This window comes from Chiloscyllium plagiosum, unplaced genomic scaffold (genome assembly GCF_037043375.1).
Source record: "Chiloscyllium plagiosum isolate Xiang-an unplaced genomic scaffold, Cpla_swu_hap1 HiC_scaffold_29, whole genome shotgun sequence".
In the NCBI taxonomy this organism is placed as follows: Eukaryota; Metazoa; Chordata; class Chondrichthyes; order Orectolobiformes; family Hemiscylliidae; genus Chiloscyllium; species Chiloscyllium plagiosum.
In genome coordinates, this window is record NW_028270167.1 from 12441682 (window position 1) to 12458156 (window position 16475).

Genomic DNA, 16475 nt, shown 5'->3' on the forward strand with positions numbered 1-16475 from the left:
TTTCAAACATGGCTAATAAGTTTCTCAACCACATTCTCCCTGTAACCCTTGATCCCCTTGTTACTCAAGAACATACCTATCTCAGTCTTAACTACACTGAACGACCTGTCCTCCACAGCCTTCTGTGGCAATGAACTCCATAGATTCACCACTCTCTGGCTGAAGAAGTTTCTCTTTATCTCCATTCTAAAAGGTCTTCCCTTGACTCTAATGTTATTCCCTCAGGTCCTAGTCTCTCCTACCAATGGAATATCTTCCCAACATCTACTCTGTCCAGGGCATTCAGTAGTCTATAAGTTTCAATTAGTTCCCCCCTCATCCTTCTAACCTCAATAGAGTATAGACCCAGAGTCCTCAAACGTTCCTCATACGTTAAGCTTTTCATTCCTGGGACCATTCTCGTGAACCTCCTCTGAACACGCTCCAAGGCCAGTACATCTTTCCTGAGATATGGGGCCCAAAACTGTACATAATACTCCAAATGTGGTCTGACCAGATCCTTATAGAGCCTCAAAAGTACATCCCTGCTTTTATATTCAAGTCCTCTTAAAATAATGCCATCACTGCATTTGTCTTCTTCAGTACTGACTCAACCTGCAAGTTTACCTTGCGAGAATCCTGGACTAGAACTCCCAAGTCTCTTTGCACTTCAGACTTTTTAATTTTCTTCCCATTTAGAAAATATTCCATGCCTCTATTCTTCCTACCAAAGTGCATTACCTCACACTTTAAGACATTGTACTCCATCTGCCACTCCTTTGCCCACTCTCCTAACCTGTCCAAATCCTTCTGCACTCTCCCCATCTCCTCAATGCCTACACCCTTCCCCATCCCCCTAATATCATTTCCTGTACGGTAGTGATATCCTAGAGAACTCAGTGGTAAAGTAAAATAGCAATGAGAAGTAAAACTCGTAATCTACAACAATGATGGAAACTGAGAAAGCGATATTTTAAAATAAAACTATTGGAATTTTATGGAAAAAACTTGACAGGGATCTGGGATAAAATGGGCACAACGTTTTACAGAGAGCTGGCCTGGCTTCAATCGGCTGAATGGCTTTCTACTGTGCTGCAATGACATCATGAGAAGTTCCTTAAAACCACAATTCACTTTTTGAATTAGGGAACACAGGAAAAATGCTAATGGAAACTCCAAGGTCAAGGGTGTGGGAGGTTGATCTACTGCAGACTGGGGATCGAATGGCCTGTCGTCTACTTTACAAAGAAACTGATTGCATGTCAACAAAGACAATTAACAGCTGAAAAAGAGACATTGAGTCTAGTGTTGATTCTACATCATTTGGAAGTATGTGGAATCAACAATGAGAAATAGATTTATATGGAACATAATCCTTCGATTTTCTTGTTTAAAAAAAAATAAGAAGTTATGATTAGTTTAGTTGGAGGTTAATTCTCCATACACATAATTTGAAAGAGTTGTAGCAATTGCTTTATTGAGAGCATAATGGACATCAAGTGACATGGTGCCCATGAGCTTGTGATTGATGTGTAACTCATTGGATGTTGAACATCAAAATGGTTCATCTATTAATGTAACATATAAGTCATGTTAAGATCATTTTGTAAGGTAATCAGAATAGGTCTTAAAGATACATTTTCATTCTTTTACGGGGGGAGGTATAATGTCTGATATATATATTAATATTTTTATTTTGAGTGAATGGATTTTGAACTAGTGCCATGTGGGTTTTGAACTCTGAGCATATTGGAGGGGGGTTAATGATTAATTGGTCTGTATTTCCATACCTATAATTTCTTTGTCTAAAGTGAGTATCTGCTCCAGGACTGAACCACATAGTCTCAGTAACTTTCAATTGAGTACTGAGGCATTGCTACATTGTCAGTACCTCTTGGATAGTCAGTGCTTGAGGATCAATGTGTTTTCCCAGTGTCCTGACCAACATCTGTCTTTCAACTAACATAAGAAAGGCAGATTAACCGATCTCACTTGCTGCTCTGTCAGCTTTAGGTTTGAGAGAATTGGCTATGGGGTTTCATTGCAAGATGACTGCATTTCACTATATTTAATTAATTGGTAAAAAAATTTTGGATTTTGAGAATGTGGCAAAATGTCATTTAATATTAAATTATTGCTTTTAAGTTAATTTTTGTGGATTAATTACATAGATTGGGGCTACTATTTTAACAGAGGTTTTTAAAAAAGATATGTTTTGTTCCACTCATGGGTTAGTACAGAGGTAAGTAACAGCATAAATCCAGGAATGGAAATACCATGGCAAATACCACTATGAAAACAAAACATTTGGGACCAAATGTCAGCTTTTCTCCCTAAATTCTACAGACTGAAAAGTCTCTAAACTAACTCAGGCTTTACAGAGTGAATCCTTTCCAGCAAATCCCAACCGAATTTTTGAGATTATCATTCTGCTTCATACAGGTTAAGGCACTCAATAGCAAATGGAAGTGTGAGGCAGGCATCTAAGCTTGAGACACAGCAGTAAAGATATAAATGTTTTCAGTACCCTGTCACTCGGTCTAACCACAAACTGCAGTTAAACCACTGTAAATGCGAAACCTCCATTGTGGCACGTTTATGATGCGTTAACAATCCAAACGTGGTTAATGTCAATGGGTTTGAGAAATACAATTGGTCCACAAATGGCTTAAATTGTATACATGCCATTCCAAAAGGCTGGAACAATGTCTTAAAAAGATTTTCCCTCCCTTGCTTCAGTGGGAAACATTTTGTCGTTATACTTTTGTTTCCCTCTCCACCATCTATAGGCAACCATACACAATTAAAAATAAGGAGAGAGGAGAGAGAGAGAGAGAAAGAAACCAGTAAAGAGAAAGAGAGAGAGAGACCGACAGACAGCATGAGAATGACAGAAAAATATATCACATGACAGGCTAAAAACTTAGATACTCGATCTACTCCATATAGAACATATAAATTTATTATATTAAATTGCTTAAATAATAAAATTAAGCCAAAAGTCATATCATGGTTTATGGCACTAAAGTATAGTGTTGTGTAAAATAAAGTACCATCTCAGTGACTGTCTCAACTGGGTAACGACTAGAGAGTGACACCGGAACTGAGAGTAGACACAGTAAAAAGCAATCTGTCTCATGTGTTATTATTTCATTGTAAAGCTTTTCTAAAAATGATATTTTGTTCCACTTGCATTTTCTTGCAGAGTTTGGCATCAGAACCATATCCAGGAGTGAAAGTACATTGGCTTTCACAGGGGAATTTGCCAAAGATATTAACCTAAATTTCATTAACAGCAATTTCCAGATGGAGTCAATTATCCACCTTTACTCCCTCAAATTCTACAGAATAAGCTATCAAAATGACTGTGGTATTGCTTTCCAGTGTCCTTTCCATTGAGTTAGAAAGATTACTCTACACTGTAAGAATGGCAGCATGGTGGCTCAGTGCTGTCTCAGCCGCAGGGACCTGGATTCAATTCCAACCGTGGGTGACTGTCTGTGTGGAGTTTGCACGTTCTCCCCGTGTCTGCGTGGGTTTCTTCTGGGGTGCTCCAGTTTCCTCCCACCATCCAAAGATGTGCAGGTTAGGTGAATTGGCCATGCTAAATTGCCCATAGCATTCAGGGGTGTGTAGGTTAGGTGCATTAGTTAGAGGTAAATATAGGATAATAGGTTAGGGAACAGTCCTGGGTGAGATGCTCTTCAGAGGGACGGTGTGAACTTGCTGGGCTGAAGGGCCTGTTTCCACATTGTAGGGGTTCTATGAAGTGCTTCTTCTATTCTATGACATTTTCTCCAGAAGTAGCTTTTTATTGATGTTGCCTTTAAGTACTTTTAAAAGTCAATTAGCTCCTCTTTTTCTTAGAGGAATCATTCAATAGGACGCAGACCAGTCCTACATTCATTACTCCGGCTTCAGAAGTAATGTCAGGAGACTGTACATCTGGAATCTCAGTGATCTTGCTATTCTACATTAGCAAACAAGATAGAAGGAGGCACTTATTTATCGAAAACTTGCAAACAAATAACAGCCACTTCAATTGGTGGTACTCAAAGCCTCCACTTCCTCTCTCCAAATCTCTTTTTCCATCACCTTAATGTTGCTCACCCTCCACTGGCTCCAATCAATGTCTTATACCAATGTTTATTCTTTACAAACAAACCTGCATGACACTGTATAGAATCATATACTACAGAAAAAGCCATACAGTCATACAGCCAGTCAGACCGAAGGATTTGTTTCCAAGCTGTTTGACTCTATGATGACCCAAGGCCCTACTTTTAACTGTATATGTCCTGCCCTTGTTTGTTTTACCAAAATGCAATATCTCACATTAATCCAAATTAAACCTCATTTGCCATTCCTCAGCCCATTGACCCAATTGATCAGTATCTCTTTGAATCTTAGGTAACCTTCTTCACTGTCTAGTAAAACAACAATTTTGGCGACATTTGTAAACGTACTAGCCATGTCTCACATATTCTTATCCAAACCTTACCAATACCAAATTTGTACCATAAATCCGGAGGCTCACTTTGGCCTGGCTGCAGAGAGAGGATGTGAGAGGCTGTCTGGGCGGGATAACCTCAGTATTTGTCTTTGACGCAGTAGGTTTAAAAGCTAAAAGGGCTGGTGGAACCTTCTTCACTCTCCACTATTCCACTAATCTTGGTGTCATCTGCAAACTTCCTAATCATGCCATCTATATCATTTGCATAAATGACAAATAAGAGTGGACCCGGCACCGATCCCGGTGGAACACTGCTGGTCAGGGGACTCCAGTCCGTAAAACAACCCTCCACCATCACTCTTGCTGTTTAACAAATTGTGTATCCAATTGGCCTTTCAGCTCATCAAGTCTGTACCACAAAAAAATACATTACTACCTACACTAGTCCCACTTTCACACACTAGCCCCATAACCTTGAATGTTATGATACTTCCAAGAGTTTATCCAAGTACCTTTTATAGGTTACGAGGTTACCGACCTCAATTACCCTTCCAGGCACTTTACCTGGTTGGCATCAATCTACTTTGCTCCTCCAGTAATCATGAAATAATCACAATCAGGAGTGTGCAACACCCCTATCTGAATTGAACCTAATATGCCTGCCTCTTCGTAGGGTATGTGGAACAATCCATCTTCCGCAACTACACTGGCCCCACCCCCCATCTTTTTCTTCGCTACATTGATGACTGTATCGGCGCTACCTCGTGCTCCCACGAGGAGGTTGAACAGTTCATCCACTACACCAACACCTTCCACCCCGACCTCAAATTCACCTGGACAGTCTCGGACTCCTCCCTCCCCTTCCTAGACCTTTCTGTTTCTATCTCAGGCGACCGAATCAACACGGACATCTACTACAAACCTACCGACTCCCACAGCTACCTGGACTACACCTCCTCCCATCCTGCCCCCTGTAAAAACGCCATCCCATTCTCCCAATTCCTTCGTCTCCGCCGCATCTGCTCCCAGGAGGACCAGTTCAAAATACGTACAACACAGATGGCCTCCTTCTTCAAGGACCGCAATTTCCCCCCCGACGTGGTCGACGGTGCCCTCCACCGCATCTCCTCCACTTCCCGCTCCTCCGCCCTTGAGCCCCGCCCCTCCAACCGCCACCAGGACAGAACCCCACTGGTCCTCACCTACCACCCCACCAATCTCCATGTACAGCGCATCATCCGCCGTCACTTCCGCCACCTCCAAACAGACCCCAGCACCAAGGATATATTTCCCTCCCCTCCCCTATCAGCTTTCCGTAGAGACCACTCCCTCCGCGACTCCCTTGTCAGATCCACACCCCCCACCGACCCAACCACCACTCCCGGCACCTTCCCTTGCAACCGCAGGAGGTGCAACACTTGCGCCCACACCTCCCCCCTCACTTCTCTCCAAGGCCCCAAGGGAAACTTCCATATCCGCCACAGATTCACCTGCACCTCCACCCACATCATCTACTGCATCCGCTGCAGCCGGTGTGGCCTCCTCTATATTGGGGAGACAGGCCGCCTACTTGCGGAGCGATTCAGGGAGCACCTCTGGGCCACCCGGACGAACCAACCCAACCAACCTGTGGCACAGCATTTCAACTCCCCCTCCCACTCCACCGAGGATATGCAGGTCATTGGACTCATCCACCGCCAAACCACAACAACCCGACGGTCGGAGGAGGAGCGTCTTATCTTCCGACTGGGAACCCTCCAACCGCAGGGGATGAACTTGGACTTCACCAGTTTCTTCATCCCCCCTCCCCCACCTTGTCTCAGCCGGATCCTTCCAGCCCGGCACCGCCTTCCTGACCTGCAGTCTTCTTCTTGACCTCTCCGCCTCCACCCTACTCCGACCTATCACCCTCACCTTGACCTCTTTCCACCTATCACATTTCCAACTCCCCTACTCCAAGTCCCTCCTCCCTACCTTTTATCTTCTCCTGCTGAACACTCTCTGCTCATTCCTGAAGAAGGGCCTGTGCCCGAAACGTCGAATCTCCTGTTCCCGAATGCTGCCTGACCTGCTGTGCTGTTCCAGCAATAAAGTTTCAACTTTGATCTCCAGCATCTGCAGACCTCACTTTCTCCTTGAACCTAATATCGCCAAGTAACAGTTGTACCTGAACTACTGTTTGCAACAAGAACAGCCAACCTGACCCAGTCTGAGGCCACATCTGGAATACATTGGTCCACGTGGCAGCTCCCTAGCATGAAGCAGACTGAAATAGGCGGATACCAGAATAATGGAGAAAGGGAGGACTGCAGATGCTGGAGATCAGAGTCAAAACGTGTGGCGCTGGAAAAGCACAGCCGGTCAGGCAGCATCCAATGAGCAGGGGAGCCGACGTTTCGGGCATAAGCCCTTTATCAGGAAGGTGGCGGGTGGGAAGGGGACTGAGAGATAAATGGGAGGGGGGTGTGGCTGGGGGAAGCTAGCTAGGAAGAGATACAAGGAGCATGGCTCCTCTCTTGAGGGAGACTAAAATTAGGAGACATAGTTTAAGATCAAGAAGTGCCTTTTTAAAACAAAGACGAGGAGAATGTTTTTTTCCTCTCAGAGGGTTGTCAGAATCAGGAATTCCCTTCCCCAACTTTTAGCGAAGACTGATCTTAAAGTTAATTAAAGATTCAGCTAGGTGGATTTTTGTTGGACGAAGGAGTCAAGGGGTTAGATGGGAAAGTGGCGGGGGCAGAACACAACCGGCCCAGCCATGATCCTATCAAACATTGAGCAGGCAGGAACAGCTAAGTAGCCCAACACTTCCTCCTCAATCTTATATTTCTACAATGTGGAATAGCCCAGGCTGATGTTTCAAAACACAAAACTAAATGGCCCGGTCAGTATCAGTAGAAACGCCATTGTCTGCCGTGAAGTTCCATATTACATCTCTGTGAAGTGGAGGCAGCAGCAGGTACAGTGTTGCCAGAAACTAATGGTCTCATCGACTGATCGTGAAACTGAATGTGAGAGGCAGCCGCGCTTCACAAATCACAGCTAATAAACTGTAAATTATTTTTAAAAACACTTTAACAGTTGAAAGCAGACTTCAGGATGGTACGCCAATTGGAATCCTTATTTATATGGTGTTAAATGAAAAATATCCCGCGTAGTCCAGATTGCCCTTTCCAAAGGTGTTTAAAATGAGGTTTGTGAGCTGGCTTTCCATCTCATTTAACCCTCATTTAATTAAAATCTCAATTGACTGCAATGTACCATTCCGAGAGATGGATGTGGATGTGACAGTGTACAGACAACAGCATAAAAACCTTGTTAAGTAAATCTTTGAAATGCACACAGCTGAAGGCTCCAAGAACCTTTACCTAATTAGGTTTTCTTTGGGTTGAACTTTATAGGACATTATGAAGTCTCAAAGGAATGAAATGGAAAAAAAAGGTGTAAGATGGAGCATGCAAATGTTTTATAGTTTATACATGAGTTAACAGACTGCTATTACAATAAAGGGGTGCCTCAGACATACAGCATTAAAACAACATTTGTTTCTCCTTCAATTTAACCTGCCACCAAATTACTAAGTGTCAGCCTAACTAGTTGACAGAATTCTTAAATGAACTTAGAAGTTCGTGGGTTCAAGTCTCACTTCAGGTCATTAGCACAATTCAGGATCAAAACTTCAGTGTCTTCACAAGGGACTGCTACATTGTCTGAAAAGCTGCTGGTCAGAAAGGATGCTAACTTGAGGCGTTGTCTGCTTGTTTGGGTTAACATAGGAAATCATGTGGGATTGAGTGGGGGGGCCGGGGGGGGAATGCCCTCAAACCTCTCTGCAGCTTCAGATCTAACACAGTTGGTGTTCATGGGATCTTTCTGTGCACAAATTAGACCTTGCAACTGCCTTGATAAGAACCCAGACTACAGTTCAGAAGTAAATCTTTGGCCAAAAGGTACATTGTGAAAAGTGGCTGAACATTTAAGCTGTTGCACAAAAGAGATGCAGTTTAATGTCTCTTCTGAATGACAGCTCTCGTAGGCCAGGGAACCACTTTCATTGGGTTAGCTGGTCTTTCCCAGCTTCCTCAGAATGTCAGGCTAGCTTATGAATCACAGATTCCCTACAGTGTGGAAGCAGGCCATTCGGCCAATCGAGTCCACAACAAGTCTCTGAACGTCATCTCACCCAGACCCATCCCCCTACCCTATTCCCCCAACCCGGCATTTCCCATGGCTAACCGTCCTAGCCTGCACATTCTTGGACACAAGAGCAATTTAGCATGGCCAATCCACCTAACCTACGCATCTTTGGACTGTGGGAGGAAACCCACGCAGACACGGGGAGAATGTGCAAAGAGAAAGTGGAAACTGCACACAGTCACCCTGGGGTGAAAGCGAATCTGGGTCCCTGGCGCTGTGAGGCAGAACTGCTAACCACTGAGCCACCGTGTCGCCCAAGTTCAGATGACCTCAAATCCTGGTGTTGTATTTGAATTTATCACAGGGACAAATAAAAAAAGCAGTGGTCGAGCAATGCTAACACTTTAAGGGGAGAATTAGTCAAAGGAAATATATGCAGCAAAGTCCATTTAGTTCTTTAAATTAAAAAACATTCCTTTACCACTTCAGCTATTATATCTACATCGTTTAAGCTTTTGAATCAACTTCAATAGTCAAATAAGCTTAAGTAGTTCAATAAAATAATACCATTATAATCTAAGTAGATTAGATTAGATTAGATTATTTACAGTGTGGAAACAGGCCCAACAAGTCCACACCGACCCACCGAAGCGCAACCCACCCAGACCCATTCCCCGACATTTACCTCTTCACCTAACACTACGGGCAATTTAGCATGGCCAATTCACCTGACCTGCATATTTTTGGACTGTGGGAGGAAACCCACGCAGACACGGGGAGAATGTGCAAACTCCACACAGTCAGTCACCTGAGGCGCTGTGAGGCAGCAGTGCTAACCACTGTGCCACCGTGCTGCCCACGATGTTTTGGTCCATTTTTGTGTTTTAAGATGGCACCAAAGAATGGTGACACAATACATTTTTGCTGTATTTTGTTACAAAATACAAAATGTGACAATAAATAAATCAAATCAGATGGTTTGTATTTTGAGGAATTGTTCAATTCCCTCTATTTCTGGTAAGTGACTTACAAGCTCCTAAACATTCAGCGTTGTTAATCTGTAGTTGGTTAAAGGAGGGTACAAAAAAAAAAGGATTATCAAGGCAACAGTACAACTCTCCCCTTCCCTCCCCTTTTCCAAGTAAACAATCCATTCTTCACTTGGCACGTCCCCACACTGTTCATAGCTGAAATCTAAACAAGGAAACTCCACTCAAATCTGTCACCTAACTCCATGGTACGCAAAGTTTGAATCCCAAAGTGCTCAAGCCATTATTTTGTTGGTTTTCCATTCTCCAAATAAATCTCTTGCTCAACACAAGTCCAACATCTGTGATGCATAGAGGGGAATGATGATAGATGCACTCTGGTCTCACTGGCATGAGTATTAGTTTAAACAAGAAACCACACTAATTGTTATCACTGCATATTTTACATATTTTATGCATTAAACTTTATTAATGTCCCACCACAAATAACTCCCCTTCTTGCGTGGTGCAGGGTCCCAACCCGCAACGTCGACTTTCCTGTTCCTCTGATGCTGCCTGACCTCTTGTGTCTTTCCAGCCCTACATTTTATCATCTCTGACCTCCTTCAAAACCCCCATCTCTCTTTGACACATTAACCCTTCTTCACCAATGACCATTTTCCTCAAAAGTAATCCTGAAAAAGGTGGGAGAACTGTACAGGCATTACCCCTAACACTGGGTATCACACATTTTCCACAGAAGTGACTGTGTTAAAGCTCACAGCAAAAAAACTGGCAAAATGGCTCTGCAAATTTGCAAAACCTCAAATGAAATATCCTGATTTACTGCCCCATCTGAAACTAGCTCATTCAGTACAGACTGGGGATCTGGTTAGTGCACTGGAGATACTCTTGAAGACATGGTTTTAAGTGAACTGTGCTTTAATTTTAAAAGGACATTTTGATCAAATCACCATCATATTCCCAAAGAAGGGATTCACACCGTTTGATTTAAAAGCCCAAGTTAGAGGTAGACCACAGCACGCTAGTTTATTTCTGAATGATAGGGTCGGACTGTCCATTGCTATTAGATTCTAGTTTCTGGAGTGAATTTTGAACTCTCTACATTCTTTCCACACCATCAGATGGTTATCAATGAGCCAAAGCTGACATCTTATTGATATCAGCGCTTCCCAACTCTTCTCCTCTTTTGCCCTTTTGGAGACATTAAACCAAAGTTTTACTTTAGGTTCATTCCACCATTGAAAGGGTGAGTTCTGAGAGCCTTGATATTTATCTTCAAATCAACATTAATAAAATACTAACCATTAATTTCAATGCTGATTGTGAGACCTTGCTGTGCATAAAATGGTCATTCCATTTCCCTCGATTATAATAAAAGTAAGGGTGAAGTTGCTGAAGTTCGACCAAACCATAGAGGTGCTCTCTCGTTAGAGAGAGATGACTGATGGTGGGTTAACCTGAGGGTGACCATGCCTAAGGTGAGGGGAGAGTTTGTGAAGGAGAGTCCTTCATGGTAACCTAAGCTGGTGTGGGAATTAAACCCTTGTTACTGGCATCATTCTGCATCACAAACCACCTGCCCAACCAACTGAGCTGATTAGAACAATACTTCCAAAGTAGAGAGTTAATTAGCTCTGATCTGTCATTATGATTTTTTTTGCCAGTGCTTGGTGAGTTTCCTCTCCCACTGTTTGATAACATTGCTGTTTAAATATGAACAGGAACTAATCAAAGAGAAGAGATTGTGAAATGACTTGACAGAATTAAATGAGCAGCCTGAGGTGTTGTAGGGATGGGTGGGTGGAGGGGAAGAGAAAAAAGGAGAAAGCAGGAGAGGAAACGACGTGAATACAGCACTCTTCTATTGTAACACAGGCCTGAACTGATTACTGTGGAGAAAGGTACAAGATTTTGAAAATGAAATTCAACCAGAGCTTTACAGGGGCTGTGTTTGAACCGATACACAAGCATATTGAAATGAGACAAACCTTATGCAATTTCAACAATTAGAATATCAAGAATTTCTATCATTGTGTACAATGAATGGGCAGAATCGACGTTTCAGGAGTGGAATATTTCGATTGGACAATAACTGATTAGATAATGTTTAGGATTAGCCAAGCCCTTCAAATACATATATTTCTGCCTATGCAATTACAACACAATAATATTCAATAAAATCTAAACCACAGCATCCTTTAGTTTCCTTATACACCTTTTAACACTGTGACTTAATAACTAGGACCAGATAAGGCAGTAATGTTTTGTTCAGTCTGTTTTTCTGTACTTTACATAGGCCAACTATTCAGACTGTAAAACATGTTGCATATCATTCCTAATAACAAGGGGTGCTTCAAAATTCTGTAATTCTGCAGCAACACTGGGTATGGGCTAACGTCAACATCATAAACAGCATATTTTTGTTAGCGATTGTTCTCCTTAACTTCAAAGTGTGCAATCATCCCTTCCTTGAAAAGTCTACTCTCAATCCTTTGTGCTTTTCCAACTGCCCCAAATGTAATCCACCTTCTTCGCTTCAAGATTCCCTCGATGTGTTGTTGTTTGTTCTTAGCCCACTTTTTCCAAATTTCTTCCTCAAAAACCTTAGTCTTTCTGAATGTGGGCAGGTTTGCAGTCTGCCCACATTCTCAAGACCACCTTAGCCAATGTCACGACTCGTCAAATATGTTAGTCTTTCTGCAGTGTGTACCATCTACAAGATGCGCTGCAGAAATTCACCCAACATCTTCAGACAGCACCTTCCAAATTCACGACAACTTCCATCTAGATGGACAAAGGCAGCAGATATATGGGTAAACCACCACCTTCAAGTTCCCCTCGCCATCCTGATTTGGAAATACATCTCTGTTCCTTCATTGTCGCTGGGTCAAAATACTGGAATTCCCTCTCTAAAGGCATTGTGGGCCAACCCACAGTAGGTGGACTTCAGAGGTTCAAGATGACAGCTCACCACCACCTCCTCATAGGCAACTAGGGATGGGCAATAAATGCTGGCCAACCAACAAGGCCTACAATCCACAAAATAAATTTAAAAAAAGTCAGAACTGCGCAATGTTTGATCATTCTATGCTCTTTCAGCATCCCTGCATTTTCTGATCCATTTCAAAGTAACCATCCACTCAACTCCACTCTTCCTTGTTCCAGCAGAGCCAGCACACCTTCGATAATGTCACATAACATCTGCCTTCCTCCTTTCCCCTTCCTCCTAGAGCTACAATGGAGTCCTTACTTTCCACTCCACCGGTCTCTGATTCAGTGGATTATCTTCTGCCAACTCTGGTGTCTTTAACATCATGCCACCACCAAAAACAACTTCCCCTCAAATATTTTGAAAGGGACTGTACCTTTGCAATGCCTGGTTCAGCCACTCCAGCTAGTCCCCCTGCTACCTACAGCGCAGTTGATACAAGTGCAGGAGATGCAACATCAGTCCTTTGCTTCTCCGTTTCACCATCTAACACACCTTCCAAGTGAATGAGATGTTGTTTCTGGGTGTTCAATGTGGTTTGCTTCATAATGCTGATATGTTATCCGCAAACTCTAGGATGGAATTTGAGTATCAGCCTTTTATGAGGCATCTTATCAAATGACTTTTGGAAATGCAAGTGCAATACATCTAGCTGTTTCTCTTCATCAATATTAAAGGCAGAAACCTATAAAATGCTCTCAATTTTTCCTTTCGGTTTTATAAACTCCTACCCATAACGGTCTTGAACGTTCACCTGAGAATGATTTCAACAAATCCCCCCACCAACTCGTGCCTTGATCTTAGCTTTAACCCAACACTGGGTATTACAGCGCACAGCATCAACTGACAGACTTACAATGCTCCTCATCATTTTGTCACCACTGCTGAAGGTGACCGCTAACATGGAGGCGCACTCCTCTGCATAGAATGGCATGTGTCCTTCTTCATCCACTGCTCCTGGATAGGGACAAACAAAAGGAGACACCATTAAACATTAGAACGACAGAAACCCATGTGCACTGCAGTAAGAGCGAGATTAATTCTACATCAGGAATTAAATCCCAACACAGATTCAAGCAGCTTTATGCCATAAAACATGTTTTTGGTGTAGCAAGATCTCTCCATGACAAAAGCTACTAATATAACTGTTGACGGAAAAAAATAAGTTATAATGGCAAGGTAGATAGTGACAACACAAAATATTGCTGTCCAGGTTAAAGAAAACATGTAATTTCTACTGCTATCATTTTCTTTAGCCCTTTTCCACCAGTATCTCTGCTCTTCCGCAATTTTGGCCTCATTATCACAGAATTCCCACACATTGTATAAGCACGCCATTCAGCCCATCGAGTCCACACCGATCCACCAAAGGGCATCTCAACCAGACCCACCCCCTGACCTTATCCATGCAATCTTGCGTTTCCCATGGCTGATCCACCTAGTCTGCACATCCTCTAGACACTACGGGGCAACTTAGCACGGCCAAGCCATCTAAGCTACACATCTTTGGATGGTGGGAGGAAACCAGAGCACCCAGAGGAAACTCACACAGACACGGGGAGAATGTGCAAACTTCATACAGATAGTTATTGGCGCTGTGAGGCAGCACTGGCAATCTTAATAGTTCTATCACAGGTGGCTAGATCCAGGCCCTAGGCCCAAAAATTCTCCCCCTAAACTTCACCCTCCAGGTTTAAAATGCTCCTTAAAATATACATCTTTGACCAAGCTTTTGGCCCCTTATCTTAATACCTGTGTTTGTATCTTAGTGTTAAATCTCATTTTAATTATGCTCCTATGAAGCCCTGTGCATTGTTTTATTGCATTAAAGATGCTAAACAAAAAAAGTGGTTGTTACAGTAAGAATAGAAATATTTTATAGGGCCAGGACTTAAAATTTATTTTTTCCTAAGTGGAGGGCATCACAGCGATGAACTATCATCAGCGAAGGGATTAAGTGCAGGAGCCCTTTCTTTGTCCCAGGAGGAACCTTATTCACTTCTGCCCTACAACGATGTAGGGGAGGTACACACACACACACACACACACACACACACACACACACACACACACACACACACACACACACACACACACACACACACACACACACACACACACACACACACACACACACACACACAGACAGTGTTGGCACAAGTTACGTTTATCTTTCCAAAACTACAGCCTTCCCACTGATTTAGCTCCCTCATTAGGAGACTGGCAGCAGCACAATGTGAAGCAGAAAAACAATACTGATGTTGTGATCCTGCCCATGTTAACCCTCAGGGATTCTTTCCTCCAATGTACAGGTCAGGGCTACCCCAGATAACATGCAAAAGGGAACAGTCTTTCCCTACAGTGCCAAAGTAGGGTTGGGATTTTAAAATTAACAACAGAAAACTCTGCAGGTATACTGTTCAACTAGCATCTGTGATGAAGAGGGAGAGTTAGAGAATAAGACAGATGAACTAACGTCTTGGATGCGTTTCCACAGTGATCCTACTTGAAGTACTGATCTCCCCTGCCCTTTCAGATGCTCTGTGTGCAATATTGCCAGCATTTGTTTCCTTATAAGGTCGTAAGATCAAAGAAACAGGAATTGGAGAAGGCCATTCAGCCGCTTGAGCCTGCTCCAGTATTCAATAAGCGAATCATTGGAGGAAGGATGTTCTGGTTATGGACAGTTCGAAAAGGTTTACCAGACTGATTCCTGGGATAGCAAGACTGACTTATGATGAGAAACTTGATCAGTTAGGATTATATTCATTGGAGTTTGGAAGAATTAATGGGGATCTAATAGAAGACTATAGAATTTGAATAGGACTAAGTTAAAAATCACACAACATCAGGTTATAGTCCAACAGGTTTAATTGGAAGCACACTAGCTTTCGGAGCGACGCTCCTTCATCAGGTGATCAGGAGCGTCGCTCCGAAAGCTAGTGCGCTTCCAATTAAACCTGTTGGACTATAACCTGGTGTTGTGTGATTTTTAACTTTGTACACCCCAGTCCAACACCGGCATCTCCGAATCATGAATAGGACTGGACAGGGTAAAGGGCAGGAAGGATGTTCCCAATGACTGGGGAGTCCAGAACCAAGGGTCACAGCCCAAGGATACTGGACAGGCCAATTAGGACTGAAATGCAGAGAACTGTCTTTATCCACAGAGTCTGTGGAATCCACCACCACAGAAAGTGGTTAAGACCGAAACATTGAATATTTCCAAGAAAGAGTTAAATTAGGTCTAAAGGGATCAAAGAGTGTGGTGAGAAAGCCCAAACAGGGGACTGAGTTAGACAATCAGCCATGATTGTATTGAATGGTGGAGCTTGCTCAAAGGGCTGAATGGCCTACTCTTATTCCTATTTCCGGTTTTATGTTTAACTTCAGGTTTCAAGTATCTCTCTTTCTCTCACAGTTGGCCTTAAAGTTAGTACAATGAGCTGAAAGCTCCATTTCCCTCATGTTAAAACTGAGCAAGTTGAATAAAGAGAATGAGCAGTTCACCCCTTACACAGATTACTTATTCTTTACCTCAGTTAGTGGCAGGCTTATCAATCATAACAAAAGGACTCAACTACTCAGTACATCACTTCTTGGTACTTCGACACTAGGGTATAACATGCCACACGTTAAAAATAACCATTGTTTTTGATATGACTTGTTCTCAGTGGATACTTCACCATGCTTAAATATTTATTTAAATATTAAAGGAAAATGGCTAGAAGTGAATTCGATTTATAGGCAGCTCAACGAGCATATTTCAAAAGGACTGACATCCCACAGTTCGAGTATAGATTGGGAGAAATAATAAAAATGTCATTTGATCTTAAAATGAATTATAAATGGAGGAGTGACTGGAGATTGTACCATTTTCATACGAACATTTGGGAAGGATTTAAGTACATACAAATGTAAAGAT

The 16475-nt window shown here is 42.6% G+C and overlaps 1 protein-coding gene across 1 annotated transcript in view; it reads right to left on the minus strand.

Annotated features, from left to right (window-relative positions):
- Nucleotides 1-16475, minus strand: part of pcsk7 (proprotein convertase subtilisin/kexin type 7) — a 225747-nt gene that overhangs the window by 135827 nt on the left and 73445 nt on the right. The window contains exon 8 of the mRNA XM_043676630.2: nt 13407-13507. Coding sequence (XP_043532565.2) covers nt 13407-13507 — 101 coding nt within the window. The remainder of the gene's footprint in view (nt 1-13406; nt 13508-16475) is intronic.